Source organism: Pholcus phalangioides, unplaced genomic scaffold, assembly GCF_987345545.1.
Source record: "Pholcus phalangioides strain wild (caught in Gottingen) unplaced genomic scaffold, Ppha-v1.0 ptg000003l_1, whole genome shotgun sequence".
Lineage (NCBI taxonomy): Eukaryota > Metazoa > Arthropoda > Arachnida > Araneae > Pholcidae > Pholcus > Pholcus phalangioides.
Window position 1 is genome coordinate 5,710,272 of NW_028301596.1, and position 25,412 is coordinate 5,735,683.

Genomic DNA, 25,412 nt, shown 5'->3' on the forward strand with positions numbered 1-25,412 from the left:
ATTGACTGTATTATTAATTGCATATCATGACTATCATGACTTAAAAAAGCTCTAAAATGTATGCTTTCACGAATGCGATGCCGTAAAATATACAAAGCAAATTTTTTCAATAGCTCATGCAAAGCAAACATGTGACGAGAGACCCGATTCTGGCAGGTGCCTTGCTTATATGCCTCATTACTATTTCGACACCGCATCGCAAACCTGCAAAGTTTTCATCTACGGTGGATGTGAGGGCAATGGAAATCGCTATGGAACAGAAAAGGAATGCTTAGCGAATTGCAGAAAGAACAAAAGTAGGTGAAGTAAAGTTAAATCGATGTAAAACATTTATTCAATGAGGTTCAAGATCGTTTTTTCCTTTCTTCTCCGGATCTGTTGATGACGTCATATCAAAATATATTTTTGTTTGATAGATTTTCGGGAATATTTAAGGTTATGATGCTCTCTACACAATACTGGCATAACTTTTTCATCCACTGGGATACAAAACAACACAAAGCAATGATATTGAAGGTTATGCATTAGCCAAGAGAAAGAAATTTCTACGCGAAAACACTTATTGATTAATTTTAAAATTGTACATAAGTTGAGGGTGAGTGCCAAAATTCTGAGACTCCGTGACGATAAACGTATCTAAATTTATTTTTGAGAATTGAAAGTTGGTGTCGAGTTACACTTTTTTTTAAAAAGAAATTCATTAAAATTATTATTTTTATGTGAATAAATAACAAAGTGTTCTATTTATTTTTTTAAATTAAAAACATTAGGCAGCTAATATATGCGAGAAAACATTTTCCACGTAAATTCTCAACAAGATAATAGAGTTCAGCGGTCACACACCAATTTTACAAATAACCGTATATTTATACCATAAAAATGGGTACGTTTACTTTTGCCCACTTTGATAAAACTTTTTTTTTCTCAATTTTATGGTAGAAAATAACACAAAATAAATATTGATTATTTGAATTAATATTTAGATAGTTCAACCCCTTTTCTCTGAAATTCTGTAATATAAGAGATCCACTTCCTATTACATATTTATGAAATTTTTGGACCTTTATTTTGGGTCAAAGTAACCCATAAGTTAGAGTAACTTCGTCCCTAATCAAATTTTGCTATTTTAAAACTCTTTAAATTACGCTTGAAGCAATAGGGGTCGCTGGTTTTGAAGAAAAAGTAGTCTCACATATCAATACAAAAATATACTTTATATATTCTTAGTTTTCACAAAATGCCATTAAATAAATAGTTCTCAAAATACAGAATTTTGCAAGATTCAGCCATTCGTTTTTTTTTCCCATTCTTACGCATTGTTCGTAGTTGTTGTAGAGAAATTCACAGATGTGAAGAATATCATTATGTGGAATGCTAGTGAAAAGATTTTCAAAATCTCAATGGATTTAATTTAAAACCAATTTTATGGTTGTAGCTATTTGTGTTGATGTCAAATGGTAATCTTAAATTTCCATACCTTTTTGCTATTGTCAAATTTCACAAAAATCCAATTAAATTCAGATTTGTGACATGCAACACAAATAGCTACAATCATAAAATTGGTTTTAAATTCTTCAAATTGCTTCATAATATTCTTAAAGAAATTGACAACAGCAAATCTGGCATCACCATCAATAATAACGTCAAAGTTCTGGAACTTCTCAAAACAGATAAAATTAAATCCATTGAGACTTTTGATTTTGAAAATCTTTTCACTAGCATTCCATATAATGAGATTCTTCATCTGTGGATTTCTCTACAACAACAATGAACAATGCGAAAAAATGAAAAAAACGAATGGTTGAATCTTGCACAAAATTCTGTATTTTTGAGAACTATTTATTTAATGGTATTGGTTTATAAGCAAACCATAAGGATTCCTATGGGGACCCACATTTGAAATCCTTCGCATCACTAGCTTTAGACTGTGATCGCAAATCAATGTTTTTAGCGTAAGCATTCTTTGCCCAAAAACAAGCAGCTTGTATGTGGCCCTTCTTGAAACATAAATGACAGGTAGAATTTATAAATCTGAAATTTGTAGCGATGTAGCCAAGGCTTATTACACCTTGTACACTTTACACCCGGCAGTAAGTTTATGATTCACATTTTCATTCACGAGAACATCGCATTTACGTCTGTTCGCGCTACTGAAAGATTTATTCGCTTGCTTAAATTTCCGATCTCTGATGTTTTTTATTTTATTCACTCTGATATTCATTTCACTTTTCAGATGAGAAACACCGCGCTGAGCTTGTTCATCTGCCATAGCCTTCTTTACAACATCATCGTAGCTTAAATTATCTGTTCGCAAAAAAATGGTTCTGGGTTGTTTCAGAGCGTATACAATTTATAAATTGGTCTCTGATTTCTTCCCTTAATCTTGCTTCCCCTTCAAAACCACAATTAGCTGCAATACATTTTAGAGAGGTTAAATATTCGGTAAATGTCTCCCCCATTTCTGCCTGAATTCGAGTACGAAATTTCTGTCGTTCAGTTGAGATTAGCGGTTTTTGGTTGTAGATACGCGACTAACATTTCAATTGTGATTTCGAATTACAAGTCAATCGGCTTTTTAGGAAACGCCAAAGTCTTGAACTTTACGTACGTAGCCGCTCCAACACAAGAAAGAAAGAAGCTTACCTTCTTTTTCAGTTGGTGATTCGTAAATTTCAACAAAACACTCGAACCTTTCCACATAATATTGAAAAGCCTCCGAAGTTGCATTAAACTCCTGGAAAACCGGAATCGAGACGGCACGTTTTTCATCGGACATTATTTTTTTTCCTTCGTCGCCACTGTGTTATATATCGGATTGTAGATATAATTCCAATGAACACGCTGTGATACTCAATTCAATGTATTTAATAAAACTAAACGAATGACAGATTAAAACGTGTCTGAACGAGAACTAAGAAAACATCGTAAGAGCGCATTGCCCTATCGGCAGGTAGTACATAAAAAGCATAACATCGATGCCGTGCAATCACATTTACATATATTGAAATACATAACATTTTCATTTTTGAATTCTTATCGATTCGGCAGGGACCACCAAATACTGTCGTTATAGCCGGGGGTGTCGCTATGACAGAGGTTGATTGTATTATTAATTGTATATTGTGTATTTACTGTGCGCAAAAGTGTATTCTTTCAAGAATGATGCCGTAAAATATAAGAAGCATATATTTTCAATAGCTGCTGAAAAGAAAACTTGTGATGAGAAACCCGATCCTGGCAAGTGCGAGGCTTATATGCCCCATTACTATTTCGACATCGAATCGCAAACCTGCAAAGTTTTCATCTACGGTGGATGTGAGGGCAATGGAAATCGCTATCAAACGAAAGAGGAATGCTTAGCGAATTGCAGAAAAAACAAAAGTAAGCGAAGTAAAATCGATGTAAAACATTTATTCACTGAGGTTCAAGATGGTTTTTTCCTTTCTTCTTCGCATACACTATCTATTGACGACGTGATATCGAAATATATTTTTGTTTGATCGATTTTCGGCAATATTTAAGGTTATGATGTTCTCTACACAATACTGGCAAAACTTTTTCATCCACTGGGATACAAAACAACACAAAGCAATGATATTGAAGGTTATGCATTAGCCAAGAGTAAGAAATTTCTACGCGAAAACACTTATCGATTAATTTTAAAATTATACACATAAGTTGAGAGTGTGTGTGTTTCCTTACCTGAAAAAGCCACTTTTGAAAGATACTTGATGGTGGCGTCGGAAAATTTGTCAAGTTGTGTATGTTTTGTGTCAATGTCACACTTTTGCGGCTTGATTTTGTATCAATAGATTCAGAAATGGATGAAAAAAAGACCACTGTTATTTTTATTCCTTTGTTATATACAATAGTCTATAACACCAATATGTGAAGATTCATTTTTTGAAATGGATCTAATGCGACGAATTTGAATAAGACCGCAAACGTAGAAAAAAAAGTAACCTCTTATGAGAACTTTTTCTAGTTCTTATCTAATAGCCTTCCTATTCAGAGACGTAACTTCCATCAACAATGAGTATTTGAACAATGGTAAGGGCAATTATGCTCTGTATACTATTGTTGGACAAAGTGAGAGAACAAGAAAAAAAATTTTCAACGCTGCAACACGCATAATCATCATTTTCGTTTTTTACATGAAAAAAAATGTGAAGAAAAGTGCGCTAATTTAAAGGGAGGAAAAAGCCTGAAGTGAAATTTCCGAACATTGTAAGCGGGAATGGCAAAAAATGTAAACGTTGTGTGTGTGTGTGTATATATATATCCGGGAAACTTAGCATCATCAATATAGGAAAAAAGTAAAATTCATGAAAATTAGTAGTACCAAGCGAGAAAATATACTAAGCAGAAACGTTATAAGCGGGATCGACTGTATATACAGTAATTAGCCACCTGCTTCTTTATTGCGATTTCATCCAAAAAAACTGCAAATAATATGCATAATCCGTACTAAGAAGTTATATATTTTTTAATCTGTAAACTTGCAGTTGCAGTGAACTCATGGAAATTACTGAACATTTTTCACAAAAAAATGTAGGCTTCCACGACTGAATTCAAAGCAAGAAGGAAGCGTCCTAGTCCAGTGTAATTTTGATTTGCAAACGTTTCCTTCAAATCTGTGGTTGTTATCTTCATTGAATATGGAATGATATTTGTACTGAAACAGTTTTCGACAGTGTGGAAATCTGAGACCCGTTAACTAAATTTTTCCTATTTCAATTTTGCATACACAACTGATGGGTTAATTTCATTATCACTGAAAACGTTTGAAAAATTCCATGATCACATAAATTGTCTCAATAACATGTTTCGGTGAAAAATTTAACTTAACCCTTTGATTGGCAAGCATTGAAATATCTAGGGAAGAAATATTTTGAGGGTGTTATATATATATATTAAGCAAATGAAGTACCCTGAATGCTATTACATGACAAAAAAATTCTTGTCCATATTAAAAAAATACGGATGTTGCCCTTCAGGGAATACGTATTTACGTATATGTAGATTTGAATAGCATAAAAAATGTATTTTTGTTTATCAACTTAATTCTCTATCATTGTTCACAGTAATGTCTCCTCCACACATGGGCATTTTTCACCAAAATTCAGGGGTCAAAAATCGTTCAAAAAAAAGATTTCAACCCACAAAACGTTACTGGAGAATCTGGAAAACATTTCATATATGAAAAATGCAGTCAAATTCGGTCATAACGACATCAAAGATTCTGCGAAATTTTGTTGGTATAACCGAGGTTGGTGTTACAAGCGAGGGTGACGTTACCATGTTTTGAAAACATGAAAAATATAATTAGATGTAGAAGTAGGTCTTTTTCTCTATGATTAGGATGACTATTTTTTTTTTTGGAGAAGATATGGGATATCGGAGTCACATAAACATACGAAATGATTGATAAAACATCACTAATTTCTCACAAAAAATATGAAAATTGTCAGCGAAATTGCCAATTATTATTTATAAATAACCTTTTTGGCTGGAAATAAAGGGCTACAGCAAGTCTAGAAGGAACTAAAATGTGTTTGCGACGAAAAATGTGACTTTTTTACGAGATCGTTGTATTTTCATCGACCTCGTAAGTGAGACTCATCAACATTATTCTCTATTGATTCGGCAGGGACCACCGAATATTGACGCTATAGCCGGGTGTCGTTATGACAGAGATTGACTGTATTATTAATTGCATATCATGACTATCATGACTTAAAAAAGCTCTAAAATGTATGCTTTCACGAATGTGATGCCGTAAAATATACAAAGCAAATTTTTTCAATAGCTCATGCAAAGCAAACATGTGACGAGAGACCCGATTCTGGCAGGTGCCTTGCTTATATGCCTCATTACTATTTCGACACCGCATCGCAAACCTGCAAAGTTTTCATCTACGGTGGATGTGAGGGCAATGGAAATCGCTATGGAACAGAAAAGGAATGCTTAGCGAATTGCAGAAAGAACAAAAGTAGGTGAAGTAAAGTTAAATCGATGTAAAACATTTATTCAATGAGGTTCAAGATCGTTTTTTCCTTTCTTCTCCGGATCTGTTGATGACGTCATATCAAAATATATTTTTGTTTGATAGATTTTCGGGAATATTTAAGGTTATGATGCTCTCTACACAATACTGGCATAACTTTTTCATCCACTGGGATACAAAACAACACAAAGCAATTATATTGAAGGTTATGCATTAGCCAAGAGAAAGAAATTTCTACGCGAAAACACTTATTGATTAATTTTAAAATTGTACATAAGTTGAGAGTGAGTGCCAAAATTCTAAGACTCCGTGACGATAAACGTATCTAAATTTATTTTTGAGAATTGAAAGTTGGTGTTCTTAAAGAAATTGGCAACAGCAAATCTGGCATCATCATCATCAATAATAATGTCAAAGTTCTGGAACTTCTCAAAACAGATAAAATTAATTCAAATTGAAACTTTTGATTTTGAAAATCTTTTCACTGGCATTCCACATAATGAGATTCTTCACTTGTGGATTTCTCTACAACAACTGGGATACAAAACAACACAAAGCAATGATATTGAAGGTTATTGGCAAAATTCTGAGACTCCGTGACGATAAACGTATCTAAATTTATTTTCGAGAATTGAAAGTTGGTGTTAAATTACACTTTTTTCTAAAGAGAAATTCATTAAAATTATTATTTTATATGAATAAATATCAGTGTTCTATTTATTTTTAAATTAAAAAAAACATTAGGCAGCATATACATGTCCGAATACATTTTCCTCGTAAATTTTCAACAAGATAATACAGTTCAGCGGCCACACAACAATTTTACAAATAACCGTATATTTATACCATAAAAAGGGATACGATTACTTTTGCCCACTTTAATAAAACTTTTTTTTTTCAATTTTATGGCAGAAAATAACACAAAATAAATATTGATTATTTGAATTAATATTTAGATATTTCAACCCATTTTCTCTAAAATTCTGTAATATAAGAGATCCACTTCCTATAATATTTTTATGAAATTTTTGGACCTTTATTTTGGGTCAAAGTAACCCATAAGTTAGAGTAACTTCGTCATTAATCAAATTTCGCTATTTTAAAACTCTTTAAATTACGCTTGAAGCAATGGGATCCGCTGCTTTTAAAGAAAAAGTAGTCTCACACATCAATACAAAATACACTTTGTTTATTCTTAGTTTACTCGAGTACTTCTTTCTCAAAAAAAGAGAGAAATATTTACGAATTAATAAAGGAAAAGAGAGAGTGAAAAGGAAACACATCATCAGTGTTATTAGAAGTCTGAAATAGTACGGTACCCAAGTACAATCTTTGTATATATCAGTTTTTTATAACTTAACAACAACTTTCGATTTTTGGCTATATACAGTATTCACAGAAAAAGCCCCCCTTTTCAATGATTTTGGAGGCTTGATCATTTGTGAAGCATTCAAAACTTTGTGAAAAAAAAATAAAATAAGTGCATGTATATTACATTCGAGCGAATGTAACCAATACGCTTATACAGGGCCGTAACTAAGATTTTTGATTCCCATAACTTCGAAATTCGATAATTTTGTAATAGTGTTCTTTGTTTCCACCTATAAAACTGCCGTCCGGTAAATTTTGCCACCCTGTGCAGTTGTCCCCCCCGCCCCCCCCCCCTCTTTAGTTACGGCCCTTATAGGTTGGAATCCGAAGTGCGATGTTGGCCTGATGCAGCCACATAGGGCCCCGCGCTCGAAGTAATTCCGCATATGTGGTAATATTGAAAATACCACAAAAGAACGAAGGAACTATGTTTCAACAATGGAGATGATAGGGATTACTCCAAAGAAATACAACAAACAAACGAGAATTATTCGCAACTCGAAGGAGCCCTACAGTTCATATTTCTCGTCAGGTAATGGTGGCCTTAGAATTGATCTAATTTTGAGGGTCCACTAACATTTTATTTTGGGCTTGAAATCAATTTAACTTTGCAGTAAATTATAAACTATAATTAAAAGAGCAGCCGGATTAAGTGCAGCCAATTTTTCAGCTAGTTTTTTTGGACTCTATCATAGATTTAGCCATGGTTTCTTCCATAAATGCCTTTTTTTTAGTGCTTATTTTAGTTATTTTTAGTGCCTTTTTGCCTGCCTATTTCGACCATTTTTACTGAATAAACTTCCAGGCTCTAATGATGACTATTTATATCGTAACAATATGTATTTTACAATTTTGAAATTTGGTGCCTAGTCTTAAAAGTGTAGACAATGCGTATTTTTTGATTAAGGTATCCGACTACGTTGAAAACGTCGTTTTTTGTTGTGATTCCAAAACGGGCCTTGTTTTGTTTATATGATGCTTAGAATCAAAGTTACGTTCACTTTAGGGTTGCGTTTTTACATACAAGTGATACGCGAATAAAGACTTTAAACGTGTTTTACGAAGAATGCTATTTTTGACATTTCACTTGACTTTGTGACATGATTTGTAAAATTTGATGCATTGCATCCTTACGAAATTTTAATGTGATATTTTGTTATATATTTTTGAGGTCATGAACAAAAATCTAAGGTCTATCACTTATATTTTTTGAATTACAGTGTTTTATAGACAAAATGTAGGATGAAATTTCAAAAAATTCACACGTACTTAAACATATTTTGGTGTAACTTACGAACATATCATGCAATCCTTTAAATTTTGTTTCATAACCTGCAACATTACTAGCTAAATGCACTGTGAAAATTACAAAGCATTTCATTAATAAATTTTTTTGCAATCGTGTTTCGAATACCACATGAATTTTGCCTAAAATTTGACATAAAAACGACTTTTTCATAGAAAATATACCAATAGATAAACCAAAATTTGTCACTGTTTTCACCGTTTCGAGACACTTTCTATCAAAAAATGTATTTAAAGTTCACTCCAGAATCATTTTAAAGAAAAGTGACAAGAAAGATAGTCGGATACCTTAAAATACGAATGTAAAAAAAGCAACACCAACAAAAGTGTTAATACACAATTTATAGAGCTGACTAACATACGTGTTACGCGTTGGGGGCGCGACGTCGTTCAGTAGACTCGCTCACAAGTAGAATATAGCGATTGTTAATTATTTACATGTTTTATTTACAATTTATACAACCATTATAACTTTAATAGCAGGAGCGTGTGGCAGACGTACGGAGAAGCCGAATGCAAAACAAACAATAAATATAGTCGGCTTTGACTGCATAAAAATACACATGTTGCCACACTGACATAAATAATAATAATAATAAAAAGAATGATAATAAACATAGTTGGAAAAAGGTCGCTACATACGCCATTGCAATAATTTTGGAATGAATGAAAAAATTCCAATTTGAGCAATAATAAAAAATAAAAAAAAAAATGCTGTCTCAAGCATACGTAAATCGACGTATTTTTGGTATCTTCTTTGGTAAATCGACGTTTTATACGTCGATTATTTTTGGTATTTTTGGTATATTCTTTGGTAAATCGATGTTTTATACGTCGATTATTTTTGGTATTTTTGGTATATTCTTTGGTAAATCGACGTTTTATACGTCGATTTACCAAAGAAGTTTACCAGATTTTCATGAAGTTGGATTCCACGTGAACGTAGTGTATGAAATACTAAATAGCTTTTACTCCTTGTAGAGGAGTTACCGTAATATCGAGAGGAAGCAGTTTAACATTAGATTACATACATTTCGAAACAAGACTTGAAATACTATCGTTGTAGAAGAATTTATTATTACATTCAGTATCGTTTCACTGTACACCTAAAAATAATGTAATTTTATCATTTCGTTACTAGTATTCACAAAATAGCAGTTTAATGCTTCTGATATTTTGTATTTTAAAAGAAAAGTCGCAATTAACGAACACCTCCGTTTCCTTATTAAGTCATCAATTTCAGGGTTCACTCTACATAGAAAAATATGTCTCGTAAAATATTAAATTTTATAAAACATAATCATTTGAGATTCTGATGTATGCTCATTGAAATCAGAAACTGGACCATGTTAAGATCTCATACCCAGATGTTATTTGAATTCGCAGGATGGAAAATGGGGTGAATCGCTCAACTATATGGTTGTTGCGGAGGTAACGGCAACAGCTTCAAGACAAGACCAAAGAAGCATTCCAAAGCCGATGCGGTGTCAACCAGTCGTCATTATGTACTGAGCATTATTATTAAATTTGGATAAAAGTATAAAGCAGACATATTTTTTGTTCTAATTGTTATTTATTTATTTTTTTTTTTTGTTAGTACGTAATATCTTGACGAATTTCGTATCAAGCATGCTTTCGTTCTTCAACTTTCTTGTTAATTTGTTCCACTAAAGTAGGGGCCATCAAGAAAACATCAGAGTTCTTGAGCAAAGTATTGCACTGGACTCCTAAAAATCTGTAACAAGTGATGTCAATTTCAATGCACGATTTTCATGGGAAAACAGTGTCTTCATGTATTGATACGGGACCATAACTGCAGTCATTCTATGTGCAGTGGTGGAATGGTGAGCAGGTAATAACTCGCATTGAAACTCACCGTGTTTTAAATTCATTGTTCAACTTGTGAAAGTGCAACATTCATTCAGATATTTGAATCCAAAAAGCGGGAAAAAGTTGGGAAAGGACAGAATAAATGAAGGAAAGAAGTGTTTTTGTTAGCTTATATGTTACGGTAAATGTGATAAATTCAGTTAGTATACATAATAACAGGTTATTATGCACAATCACCGAGCATTTTGGTACGTGTGACAAATTTCTCTGAATTTCTCACTTTTACCGGCACTATGAGCAAGCAAAGCACCAGGACCAGATGATATCTATCCCAGGGTCCTCAGGGAATGTTCCAATGAATTATTGAACCAGTCACACAGATATGCAGGAGTAGTGTTACTGAGGGTATCGTGCCAAGGGATGGAAGCTTGCTAATGTTGTTCCGATATTTAAAAAGGGTAGTAGAGAGGCTGTGTCCAATTATCGTCCAGTGAGTTTGATGAGCTCCCTCTCGAAAATTTTGGAAATTATTCTCAAAAGGCAATTCGTGAAGTGGATAGACAAGAATAATGTAGTGTCAGATAATCAGCATGGGTTCATGTGTAACTAACGTCATTTTCTTCTATGACCACGTGACTAAGGCTTTGGGTAAAGGCAAAAATGTAGATGTTATGTACCTTGATTTCCAGAAGGCAGTCGATTGAGTCCAACATGATAAACTCTTGAAGCATTTACTGCACGAGATTGGTGGGAACTTGCTGAATTGGATAGAATCGTGGCTAAGACATAGGTCACAACGGGTTATGGCGAACGGAGAATTCTCTGATTGGATAGGCGTCACAAGTGAAGTTCCTCAAGGAAGTGCCCTTATCCCCATACTTTTTTTTTTTTTATCGATATACTCGATAATTGGTATTGATGAGATTATTTGCAAATTCGCAGATGACGTGATGCTAATAGGAGCAGTCGGGAATGAAAACGATAGGGTGTTGCTCCAGACCAACTTAAACAGGATTGGAGCATGGGCAGATGCATGGAGCATGACGTTTAGCGTAGATAAGTGCATGGTCGCTCATTTTGGTTCGAACACCCCACGGTTCTCTTACGAGTTGAATGGTGTCACTATCCGGATTCCAAAATCCATTACCAGGGTCACCGATTTGGGAATTCTCATAGACAAGCGTCTTAGGTTTTCTGAACATTGTTTAGCGGTGGTCAAAAAACCGAATAGAATGCTCGGTCAGGAAATTGTTCTCTAATAGAGTTGTTAATAAATGGAATAGCTTACCCCCAGGGGTCGTAAATTCTAACACAATTGACACGTTTAAGAAGAAATACGATAAACATGTTGGGGTAAATCGAGAAGCTATCCATTCTTAGAATAAGGCAACCATAAGTATTCTTTATGGGCATTGTATAATATTTTATCATGTATATTGTATGCTTGTAATTGCATTTTTAATTGGGTTGCTGTATTTTTGAAATATATGACCGCCATATTTTTATGGGCATCTTTTTCTCAGCCACCTCGTTGGGCATTTTGCCTGTTTTGGCTTTGTATTTGATTATGCATAGTAGCCAATCGCCGTTGGTAAATTGGATAAATTTCCCTAAATGAATCCCTTTTACCAGCGATTACTCATAGTACCCAAGCATCGTTGGCGAATTTAATAAGTACTAAAAAAGGATCACTTTTAGGGAATAGTGAATTTTTAGGGACTAGGGTTTTTTTTTTCTCTTTTTCGTCAGTCTCAATAGAGACAGGGAAATAACTTTCTTTTGAGCACAAGGTATCGGTATAAAAAATTATTTTATTTTAATATAACAATTCAACCCTTTTGCAACATGAATTGCGTACCTTCAAGGGTCACCGGTTCGCCGGTAAAATGCGGAAAGGGAATTATGGAATCACAGCTGTATAAACAGGCTGATCGTCCTCCACCTTGGAACGGGAAAAGAAGTTTTCGGTTCAAAGTGGCGTCGAATCGGTAAAAAAAAAGCAGGGTAAGGAACAGCGAAGACATCTAGCGGTAATACACTGACGTCACACTTCGTTTAAAGCAGTTGGACGATTCAGCCTAGGATTTCAAGTAGCCCTACTCAAAGGTGAATATTGTTTTCTCTACAATAAATAAGAGGGAAAAGGATTTATTTTCTCTCTGTTTTTGCTTTATTACTTATAATTCAGTCTGGCGGTCTTAGTTGAAATTTACACCCAATTTATTAATTTCAATTAATTGAATCAGCTAAAATTTAGAGTGAAAGATCAAAGTTGATGCGAATAAATACCTAATACTCGAAAAACTGGGTAAATTTTCCTGATAGAACAGATCCATCTTATCCGAGGATGATGTCACTCTCCGCTATCCATACATCGGACAGTGACATCATCCTCGGATAAGGTGCCATCTGGTGGCATTGTCAGCAATTGTGAGCTTTGGCCTGAGTTAGGTCCGACCGTCCATGCACGGTCCCGTTCAGTGCACACGAGCTCTAAGAAAAGGTTGAGATATTCGTTGCCTCTGTAGTCTAGTGGTACAGGGCGTTGGTTCGATTCGACGCAGGGGCAGTTGAATTTTCTCTCTTTCCAAAAATATATTTTCGCATCAGCCAGCTGGTTAAAAAAAAAACCCTTTGTTTTTAGGTTCATCTTAATTAAAAAAATGGTATTCTACATTTTTCTACTCTTGCTTGCTTTCCACAAACGTCGTTAGTCGTAAATAAAGGCGACATGAATAGAGTAAGTGGCCTTCCCGTTGAATTTTTCAGATACATTGGGCGTGGATGGTCATAGAATTACTTTGGTTACGGAATGAGGTTCGTTGGTTGTGATCATTATTGCCGTGGGTGCGTGTGGCATGATTGAGTGTGCGTTAATCGTTATGACTTTAACATTTATTTGCCCGACAGACCAGCCACGACCCAGGCTCTGTCCCTCCCGGGATATAAGCCTTTTACCCTTGCGGGTTGGGTCGCGCTGGGGAGGAAGTTTGACGCTGCCTTATTCATTTTTCTCCCGCAGGACACCCAGTCCGACAGCGTCTGGCTCCGTAACCGGGGCGAGAACGGGATTTGCTTGTCTTTCTGCTGTTCTTTGGGAACTTTCGTTCTCGTTCGATTTATTTGCCCAGCATCATATGAAATTTTCTTACGACCTGCGAATTTCAATGGATCATTATCCACACGGGTTTGTTAATATCATACAACTGCGTATTGTTTTTGATGAGTCAAAATATTTTTCGCAACCTTCTTCTTAGTCAATCCTTCTTAGTCAATAAAAACGTCTTACTCAATCATTTTTATTTCTCTTAACCCTTTGAAGGGCAATGATTTTAAAAAAAAATCATAGAAAACAATGTAAACAGGTGGTCTCACTATGGGAACACCGCACCGGAAAGGATTAAAGTAAAACACACACACAATTGCGTTTCTCATCAAAATGTTTTCTGTATAAATGAGTTCCAAAACAATGGGTCTCATTTTATTTATGACTGTTTGATTTGTCTCTTCCATATAGAGTTATATTTTCTTTACTCTTTCACCTACATTTTCCATGTCACGACTGTTTATTTCTGCCATACAACATTGTTTTGGTGATATATATTTTTTCTATTTCATGTGTTGCCATTCACTTCACGTTTGATTGTTGATTTGCAATACATACAAGAAAAAGAAGAAAATAATTCCCGTAGAGTGGGCTGAATATGGCTAAAATGAAGGTCGTCATTTTTTTTTTTTTTTTTGCATTTTTATGTGCTCTGCTAGTAGCGAGTACTTGCCTAAAAGGCGTGGTGGTAAGATGCTCGTCTACCCGGTCCCAGGTTCAAACCCGGGGAAAAATATAGAGAAGGTATTTTTTCCCTAATAAGCTTGAGGTGACCACCGATGGATGGCACCTTCATTTCCGACCATTAGTGAAAATGAATTTCAATATAGCGATATGACCAGAGTTGGTGTTTGGTGAAGTAGTAGTGAGTACTAAGAGACGATTCATTATCTATGTCATCGATTATTTCAGCTCACTATGTAATAAATAAAATAAAAAATAAACATTTTCTTTATTCCTGGGTAGAAATTGTTATTTCTGTGTTGGCTTTTTTAGACTGAATAATTGTGAAAATGATGATTATTTCAAATCAGCAGACTTTTTGGACATTATACCGAGATGAACTTGGGAAGACAAGTTTACTGTCTCCACGGAGATACAAATCCAAAACCTCTTGCGAACCGGACAAACGCACTGACCAATATACCACAGGGACATGACGTTTCTCCCCGATGGAGACAACAAACTTCTCTTTCCAAGTTCATCTCGGCATAATATCCAGAAAGCGACTTTATATGATATATCGTGGGCCGAGAATACCATCCATCTCTATGATGATTATTCCCCCCAAACTTTGCTTTTGTTTTAAGGCAGTGTTGCTCAAATCGTGCGTCGCGCCTCTAGGGTCATCATCAACCTTTGTCAATCAGTTACATTCGATCGAATGTAACCAGAATGCTTATTGGTTGTTTTCTTGTTTTCTTCAAGTTTTGTAAAAGACCTTTTATATCGTAATTACGTTTCCAAAGTTTGAAATTATATGCCGATTCATGGGATGGTTGGGAGGAGGCGTACTCGGAGAAAAGAAAATCTCCATGTGCTCGTAGACTATTGTATACAGGTTCTTTATTGTTCGTGGTGATTTAAGCCGGGATTACCTATAAAAGTTTGATAAGAGATCTTTTACAAAACTTGAAAAAAAACGACTAATAAGCCTATTGCATTAAGATACTCTTATTCGTTGCATTAAAAAAACAATAATAAATAATCACTATTCTGACAACATAATTACGTTAGAGCCAAAAATACTCAGAACTCGAACTCCAGCATAAACCAATTTGTTACAAATTCCGCTTGTGCACGACGGGCATTAGCTGGGTTACGTAATAGTAGTAGTAGACGTTATCTTCGGACCCTTTTCTTGTCAGTTCCAAACAAATTGGATATCATGGGAGTGTTAAAAGAAAAGGTCAATTTATATTGATCTTTAAATGGTCAATTAATATTTAAAAGGTCAATCACTGTGAAGAGCAGTTTTGGCATCCTAAAATTCAATCGATTAATCGATTAAAAAGTTTTGATTAACCAGTTAAAAATTTTAATTGGCAGATGTAAACAAATGTAGGAATACGTAGATTAAGAAATTTAATTAAGAAATTAATTAACTGCTCACTTGAAAAAATTTGAAATTCTTAACATATTTTGTCAAATCCTGGAGTTTTTTCCCTTGGATCTTGTCATTTTCTTCAAGAAATCAGTTAATATAGTTCAGTCACTGATTTCGAAACTACTTCCGATTATACTGGTGCTTGTTTTACTACACAGAAACCCGCACAAATGGTGCACGTGAGGAGAGGAGCTGATGGTGCCAAAAGATTACGAAAAATTACTGTTCATACAATTAATTTTAGTCTTTGAGCTCAATTTGAGACTGAAGTCAACAGCTTTCGTTGAATCGAATTGCATTTCCCCATGCTAAAAAATATGATCAAAATATTGATTCAAATATTCTTAAGTATATGGTCACTTACCCGAAATACTGTTTGTAGCTACATTATTTAAGACACCCAATCGGTTTCATTGAACAAAACAAGTTAAATATGAAACTTTTGAGCGAATTTTAATCGAATTGATCAAGTCGATTAACTCAACTAAAATTTTTAACTGCGATTAACAATTGATCGAATAAATGACCTCATTAATCGATTTAGTCGGACCAGCCAGGGCCGCAACAGATGCTTGTTCATCCGGGGCAAGTGCGCATTTTGGCGCCTCCTTGTAATGTTGAAGGGCAGGTTTGAGAGTAAAATTTGCGCCCCCTCTGGTCCAGTGCCCGGGGCACGAGGCCCGCCTGATCCCCCCTAGTTGCAGCCTTGGGACCAGCCTTAATTGTATTTGACAGATTTTACATATACTCTAAACATTGCACTGGTTCGGGAAATGGCACGTATTTTCCGAGAATAGAGTGGAATTTCTATATATAATGGACACTTTTCTGATACCCGGTAAGGTTATAGGTTCGGTAAGGTTATAGTTTGACTACCAAGCTAGCCGCTCTGTGTCGTGAAAATACCTCGTATATAAGATAGTTGCTCAGCAGCTGTAAAATGGCAACGAAAAACGAAAATAGCAAGCGCGCAGGGGAAGCGTAGTGTGTTAGTGGAAACAAAATTACCGAAAACCGGAAAAAAAAGTTTCGTCTGATGAACCATGAAAATCCACCATGTATGCCTTCAATTTATGCATAGATGCAGAAGTTTGAAGACACAGAAAATGTTGAGCATGTGGGAAAATTACGGCCCACGCCATCGACATCAGAAAAAAGTGTCGAGCGAATCAGAGACTCATTTCAGTCGAACATGAACGAGACAGCCCCAAATGTAATGCTTCGTATGATATTTTACACGACGCTGTAACTGACACTTGGTGAGAAATCGGGAAATTCACATGCTCAACATTTCCTATGTCTTTAAACTCCTGCATCCATGCATAAATTGAATGCATACTTGGCGAATTTCTATGGCACATCAGGCGAAACTTTCTTTGAACGGTTTTTGGTGATCCCGTTTCCATACACTTTGCGTTTTCTCCTGCGCGGTCGACATTTCCGTTTCTTATCACAGCTGCAGAGCAACTAGTGCCGTCTACCTCAGGCAATTGGTACTAAAGAAGTGTTATATATTTCTTCATTCTTTTGTCGCAAACTGCATTTCATTTTACTTTTTCGTATTTTTGTTATTAATTTTTAGAATAATAAAGATCTTTCTCGGACACCCTATTTTTTTTCGGGACAGTGTATTTATTCGTGAAAAACCTGGCCACCCGAATGACAAATTTTATTCTAAATAGTACGCAACACGTACATGGGTCTTCACTTCATCACCAAACATACTCTCGCTCTGTATCCATGGGAAATATAAGCTGGGTACTCCAAGAGGTGTGAGTGTGCTGGAAGAACCGGGCAATGTGTGTGTTCCATATATGGGTCTGGGTGGGTTCTGTGGTTCATGAGTGTTAACTTCAGCTAAAAGTTTTTTACTGGGTACATAATTTCCACCACACATAACCAAATATTCACTCATGAAGCAGTGATTTTTTAAATTCCTATATATCGAAAATCCTGGTAAACCGGAGAATGCGGAAAAACGGAATAAAATACATAAAACATACTTATAGAAAGGTACCTTTATGTTTAACAAATCAAGTACGAATGATATTTACACAAGATAAAGACGTTATGTTAATAAAAATCTTTCCGAGGAAAAAAAACGTCGTAAGCTTCTGATGTGTGAGTTTTGTGTGCCGTGTGTGACAAGATCACGCTTCAGAGAAGCTCGGTCGATGTTGTCTCCGCCCGACTTTTGAAATGACTTTCGACCATGTTCTAGGCCGTGCTCTTGATGGCACACAAGGCTTCAGCTATGAAAAAAGACTTGATTTTTTTGAACATATTTATACATTGGAAGAACGCAGGTGTCGAGGGGAACATGATCGAATTGTTGAAGATTAACAACGGGATGAATAGGATGGACCATGAGTTATTAACAGACCGTCAATCAACTGCTTCGACAAGGGGACACCAGTGTGGTTTTGTAAGGGACAATTCCAGGTTGTGGTGTCGCAGGGAGTTTTTCTCTAATAGGGTTCTTAATAGCTGACCTCCAGTGGTCACGAATTCTAACACAATAGACACGTATGAAAGAAGTACGATATTCATGTTAGGCTATAAATCGAGAAACTATCCATACTTAGATACGACAACCATAATCTACATTTTATGGACACTGTATTATATATGATTATTTATTTCCCGTATTTTTCCGAAAAATTTTCCCGTATTTTTCACGCGAGGAATTATGATCAACCTGGATTAAGGGAATTTTCTTTAGGGATTTTTCATAAGCACAATTCGAGGATTTTTCTATGATGATACGAAAAATCGGAAGAATCTGGTTTCCAACCGCAAGATTTTAATAGGGCTAAAAAAATCAGAAGCATTAGCACCTACGATACAGTCAAATTTGGTTATAACGACATCGAAAATTCCATTTATTTTTCCGTTACATCCGAGGTTGACGTTTAGTTTTCCAAGACATAAAAGAACTTAACCAAATGCAATACAATACACGGATTGCCACACCAGAATTGAATTTTGGCTGATTCCCAGCCCTTTGGGACGCCTGTCAGCGTACAAACTGGCCAAGAAGGCCTATGAAGAAAGGGAAGTATATATTGTTTGTGTATAGAATTATGTTGTGCATGTTTGATAGAAAGAAGTCCAATCGGTCATGGTCTGTCTGCCTCCCTTAACACATTCAATGCCGCCACAACATACTCAACACCACCACATGACACACAATATCATCACACACATCACCAAGGGAGAAAGTCCATTCGCTCGCGTAACACTTAATTCGGGTGGAAGGGGGGGGGGGGGAAACCTCACATAGGTGTCGCGACGCAAAAAAACCCGTCAATTTTTTATCATAAAAAATTAATGTTCAAAATAGCAAGTATGAAAGTTCTGCTCAAGTATTCAGTGCAGTGCCTTCAGAATATATATATATATATATATTCAATTATATTTATTCAAAAATTCTGGCAATCCGGTTTGCAAGTTCAACTCTCATCATTCATTTTTTCCCCTTCTTTCTTTCTCAAAAGTTCCATCAACATGTAATTATATGTGGTTAAGGACACAGTATATGCGGTTAAATATGGCTAAATATTGATAAAAGTTCTATCATAACAGTATATGCGGTTAAATATGGCTAAATTCTGATAAATGTTCTATCGCAACACAAAAATTCAAATGTATGTACTTGCAGGTATTTTCAATTTACAGTATATACAATATTTACGAAATTTCCCATATCAGAGAAGAATAAAAATGACTTATAGCAATTCCCAGTCTAAGTGCATTATCTGCCTAGGTTTCCTATATTTCTTTAGGATCCCTATGTCGTAATTCACTATTTCTTTAAGATGTTCAAAATCTGAATTTAGCATCCTATCGAACTGATCAGAGTTTGTTTGATGTAGGTAAATATATGTGGGATATTCAAATCATTTCTTATGTTAGCTCCTCTTACATTCCAAGGTGCACCCACTAATCTTCTCAGGATTTTGTTTTGAGTAACTTGTAATTTTTTAATATTTGTTTTGCAAGCCTGGGTCCACGCAGGTGATGCATATAGCATTGTTGGTCTTAAAATTTACTTGTAAAGAATTGTTTTGTTTTTTTAATGTGAGTTTAGCTGGGGTGAAAGTTATTCGATTTAACATTCCCAGAACTCTGTTTGTTTTGTTGCTGACATGATCGATGTGATCTGTAAATGATAAATTTTTGTTCAATATGCAACCTAGGTTTTTAAAATTTTTTTTCTGGCCTTATTATGTGGTTACCTATGTATAAGCGCCTATCAGGCAATTTGGGTCTCCTAGTGAACCATATAAATTAGCACTTTGTATACACGGATTGAAGTTGTTATTTTTCTATTTATTATTTATTTATAATTACAATGGCTATTTGTTTATCAAAAAAAAAATACAGCGTTTCCTATAAAATTATAAATTTTGTAGTTCGAAAATTCACAAAAACTGAAGGAATTGGTATATTCGAATTAGTTTGAATAAGTTTTCAAGAAGGGGTAATTGTTTTTGGTACAGAAAAGTATAAAGTTAGTTCAAACTTTTGTCGATACACGGCGTTGTACAAAAAAGCAAATCGGGAGTGACTGGATCGTAATTTTTCTTCAATCTCTTCTGTGTTCCGAACCGTTCGTAAAGTTTCAGCCGGCGATTCGTGGCTGAGGCAAAAAAAAAAAAAAAAGAACTTCACCGATAGTGTTTTATCCGCCAATGGTCAACACTACAATGGAAACTTAATGTAAGCGCCAGTAACAAGAAAATTAAAAAAAAAAAGAGCTATTATAATCATACACCCTGAATTTTATGACTTGCACAATTCCGGTAATTTGCTTTTGATTAGCGCCTTCTACCGGCGGAAATTTGAACTCAATTTTTTCCCGTACGATTTTTTTTTTTTTTTGCAAACCGCATTCAAATATACCAAATTCTTTAATTTTTATTAATTTTTTAAACTATTTACTAATTCACGGGGCACCTTGTACTGTTGTCCTTGAATCCATTTTCAGAAGTGAGCAGCAACTACAAACAAATTAGTAAATGACACGTATTTTCCGGGAATGTTTTCATATATATATATATATATTCATGTCCGTGTCATCACATTCCACTTATTTGCCTTTTGGCTCATGAAAAGAACAGCGAGTGATATAATTAGATTCCGGAAATATGATATCAAATGTGCACCTGGTGTTTCAAACAAACTTTATACTGTGTGTGTATAAAGGGATATTTCGTCGTTAGCTGGCCACTTCTAGTCGATAATCCGAGGAAAATGAAGGTCGTCATCTTGCTTTGCGTTTGCATCTACTCTGCTTTTGCAGCTAGCGGTGAGTATTAAGACAAGATTCTCTTTCCAAAAATATAGTTGGCAGCTTGAGAGAGTATCAGCTGATACAGTAAGCAGCTTGTGTGCATGAGTTTTTTATGTTTCATCGAAGGATTGCAAGCTTCGTGTGAAATCCGAAATAATGATAGAATAATCCTACATTGTCATTGCATTGAAATTTTTACATTTTACTGTTGGTGTTATTTATGCTATGCCTCTGTATTTGGCTTTTCGGATAGACGTTGTAATTAAGGCCGCCGTTACCAGGCACGGGGGCCTCGCGGGAATTTATTAGCGGGATCTCTCACCCTTACGTTAGGACCACGGATATACAACACGTTCCAATTCGTTAGAAATTCTCCAGACGAATGTTTACGAGATCTAATCGACCACCCATCAGGATTGAAAATTCCCTGATAAAGGTGCAATAAAAAGAAATTGCATTTTAGATAAGATCCGGCTTTTAACTCTATCCGCATTTAAAATTTTTGATTATGATGCTAAATAAGGAGAAATATTAATGCATATAAGAAAATGCAGCATAAGTGGCGAAGTCCCAAACTTGAAAAATCTGTGGTTTGTCAGGGGGTAAAATATTACGCTGCCGAAGAAAACGTGTTACACAAAACAAATGAGAAAATTGGGTTTTTTTTGGATAATGTGTTGTGAGACAATATCATCAGTATTTTGTTTCCGGACTTTTCGATTATAAAAACATCCCGCTTTTTCCATGAAGCCTACTTGAGTTTGTATTCCTTACAGAAATCAAAGATTAAAATTATTTTAGCGACCTTATGTTATGACAGTTATGGCTATTAATATGGATATTTGTCTCACGTATTTATCATGTTAAACATTTTTTTTCCGTAGAATCCATTTCAATCTACTATGAATAACTTATGAAAATTGCATTTTCTTAAAATATGAACCAAAATAATATCGCAGTAACACTGGTGATTCAAGAGATAAGTGACAGATTGCCAGAGCCCGACTTAGACACGAGTACAAGGCAAGAACTCTGACTTGAGTCCAAATATTTTAACGATCTAGTGACTAATGCCTGGATAATGTTTTGGGTAGGAAATTAACAAAATAAAATATGGAATCTTTTTTTTTATTTGTTCATTATCTTGTTACATTGCTTGGCGAAATAATTTTTCCTATGAAACCATTAACACCCGAAATAACATAACAGAAAATAAGGTAATATAATACGAAAATACGTCGTACTTGCGTTCGCATTTGTTTCAAAATTTACTTAAAATAACAATGAATGTCGCACGAATGGCTTGATTGACGATTTCAAAACCTAATTTATTCGAACGATTAAATTTTGATTTTTTCCCCCCCAAGATATTTTGCTGAAAATGTCAAGTTCAAATCATTCATTAGTGATCAGATCCGCAACTAGGGGGGGGGGGACAGGCGGGTCTCGTGCGCCGGGCACTGGACCCGAGGGGCGCAAATTTTATTCCGAAACCTCTCCTTGAACATTACAAGGGGGGCGTCAAAATGCGCGATTGCCCCGGGTGACCAAGAATCTAGTTGCGGCCCTGTTAGTGATATTGCTAATCAAAATGAATTATTGTGTACTACCTTTCATTATATGACATGAATGTCGCTCTCCGCTTTTTAATACAAGATATACGGAAGACTGGATGTTGTGAAGATATTTATTATTTTAGATGTTAATTTTTTAAGGAAGGAAAAAACTCATCTCTGTCTCTACCGGGAGTCGAACCCGGGTCCCTCGATTACCGGACGAGTGCTCTGTCCACTAAGCTACAGAGGAGGTAAAGATTTTCCTTCGCTAGAGCGTGTATGTGCCGAACGGAACCGTGCAATGGACGATGAACCGATCAGCTAATAGCTCATGGACGACGAGCCACCAGATGGCTATATATATGACATGAATGTCGCTCTCCACTTTTTAATACAAGATATACGGAAGACTGGATGTTGTGAAGATATTTATTATTTTAGATGTTAATTTTTTAAGGAAGGAAAAAACTCATCTCTGCCTCTACCGGGAGTCGAACCCGGGTCCCTCGATTACCGGACGAGTGCTCTGTCCACTAAGCTACAGAGGAGATAAAGATTTTCCTTCGCTAGAGCGTGTATGTGCCGAACGGAACCGTGCAATGGACGATGAACCGATCAGCTAATAACATCCAGTCTTCCGTATATCTTGTACATTTCATTAATTGACTAATTTTGCTTGTATGAGAAAAGTAGGGCGTGGGCAGAATGCCGACACGAAAGACACACTTGGTTCTGACCACGGTGACTGGCTTGAAGTGAATTATTTTTTCCGATATGCGTAAAATTCAGTGATCGACTCTGACAGCTGACCCCTGGTCAGCTTCGATAGTGGGTTTTAGTCATGCTTTGAAGAAGGCACCTATAGCTTGTTGAAACGGTTTAGGAATTAATGGCTTTTTGCCTTTATTGTTGATTCTTTCTTTGATTTACCTGGGGAAGGATTATCACTGTTCTAAATTGTAAACGTATTCAATTGAAAACCTACAAGATTGGTAAAAATCCAACCGACAATTGAATCGACTGTACAAAGACAATAATAAAATAATTTTTTTTCAGTATTCTAGTGGTTAAAAAAAAAGACAACGAAATTGCTGGGACTCGTGTCCTATTGGAGTCGATCTCTGATAAGGGGAGAAAGTCATAAAGCAGCAGATTGCCAGGTAAATTTGGTTGCCGATCCATGCTTCAGAGGAATACATATATATATCTAGTCAATACTTCCTAGAGACAGAAGGCCCCCGCACGCTGCTTGTGACGTCAGTAAGTAGTCCATTTTTCCTCAGAATATTTAGGGAAAAATTTCCTGCTCGTGCCAGTATCATCGTTGTGCGAAAAAGAAATGATCGGGCACAGAATTGGCGATTTCTATGTTCTCACATCCAATCACCATGCGACATTTGTGAGCCAATTAGGAAGATTCTACGCCAAAATAAGAAGAAACGAAATAGGATGCTGTGCTTCAAAATGTGGCAAACTTGTTAGATGGCCTAAATGACGTTTATGGCAATCCGTGCGGAGGCCTATCTCTAGTGATATAGGACTATCCGAGGTGGTGATCTAGTGCGTTACAACACTAATTCTAATTAGATAGTACGTATGTATTAAGTATTATGTAATAAGTTATGTAATGTTAGTTAAGTACGTATGTAAGTAGTATTATGGTGTCGCAGGGAATTTTTCTCCAATAGGGTTGTTAATAAATGGAATAGCTTACCCCCGGAGGTAGTAAATTGTAACACAATTGACACGTTTAAAAAGAAATACGATAAACATGTTGGGGTAAATCGAGAAGCTATCCATTCATAGAATAAGACAACCATAAGTATTCTTTATGGGCATTGTATAATATTTTATCATGTGTATATATTGTTTGTAATTTGTGTTAATTGCATTTTTAATTGGGTTGCTGTATTTTTGAAACATATGACAACCATATTTTTATGGGCATCTTTTCATCAGCCACCTCGTTGGGCATTTTGCCTGTTGTGGCGTTGTATTTGTATTTGTATTTGTATTTGTATATATTCTAAATTAGATAGCGCATATTTCTAAAATGGCCACTATAGAATCGAAATCACTGAGTAGTTTTTTTGCATCAATTCCATTTAAAAAATAAATATTTCAAATTGAGCCATGTACCAGTGGCTTTGTTTGAACTTGAGTAATGAGGAGTGGCTAAATTTTACCATCAATGAAGAAGCACTCAGCGGAACTCAACTCAACTCATCAACATTTTACTCTGTGCTCCGCGTCAAAGTAGAACACTGAAGTCCAGCATGTGTCGGTGGAAATGATTTCATGTAAAATAAAATTTCTGGATATGCGATTTCATAAGAGTATGCCTGCCACACATATTAATATATATACAGTATATGTATATCTGTAGTGAATAAAAATAACAATTTTTTCACTACTTTTTTTTCAACCTCAAACGATAACAATTATCACATTTGCAACAAAAATTGACAGAAATAACATTAAAAGAAGAAGGGCCTGAAGGTCAAATTTGAAGATGGCTGTCAATTGTTCTGATTGCAAAAGCAAATACTGTACCTGGACTTTATTAGATATACAGTCAAACCTCGTTAATGAGTCACTCTTGGGAGAACAAAAATATGACTTAGTAAGCGGAGTGATTCGTTAAACGGAGTAAGCCATATCCGTGCCAATTCCTACCCGAAGATAATTGGGACTTCCAAATAGTGACCCGGTAAGCGGAGTGACGTGTTAACCGGGTGACGCACTAACGAGGTTTGACTGTACAGTGTAACCTCCCATAATGGACACTCCCCCGTTAGCGGACATCCTCCCGTTACCGAACATTTTTTGAATTA

General features: G+C 35.5%; 1 protein-coding gene across 1 annotated transcript in view; it reads left to right on the forward strand.

Annotated features, from left to right (window-relative positions):
• Positions 1 to 25,412, forward strand: part of LOC149087957 (actinia tenebrosa protease inhibitors-like) — a 47,844-nt gene that overhangs the window by 19,275 nt on the left and 3,157 nt on the right. The window contains exons 7-10 of the mRNA XM_089250570.1: positions 114 to 296; positions 3,199 to 3,381; positions 5,810 to 5,992; positions 20,888 to 21,037. Coding sequence (XP_089106696.1) covers positions 114 to 296; positions 3,199 to 3,381; positions 5,810 to 5,992; positions 20,888 to 21,037 — 699 coding nt within the window. The remainder of the gene's footprint in view (positions 1 to 113; positions 297 to 3,198; positions 3,382 to 5,809; positions 5,993 to 20,887; positions 21,038 to 25,412) is intronic.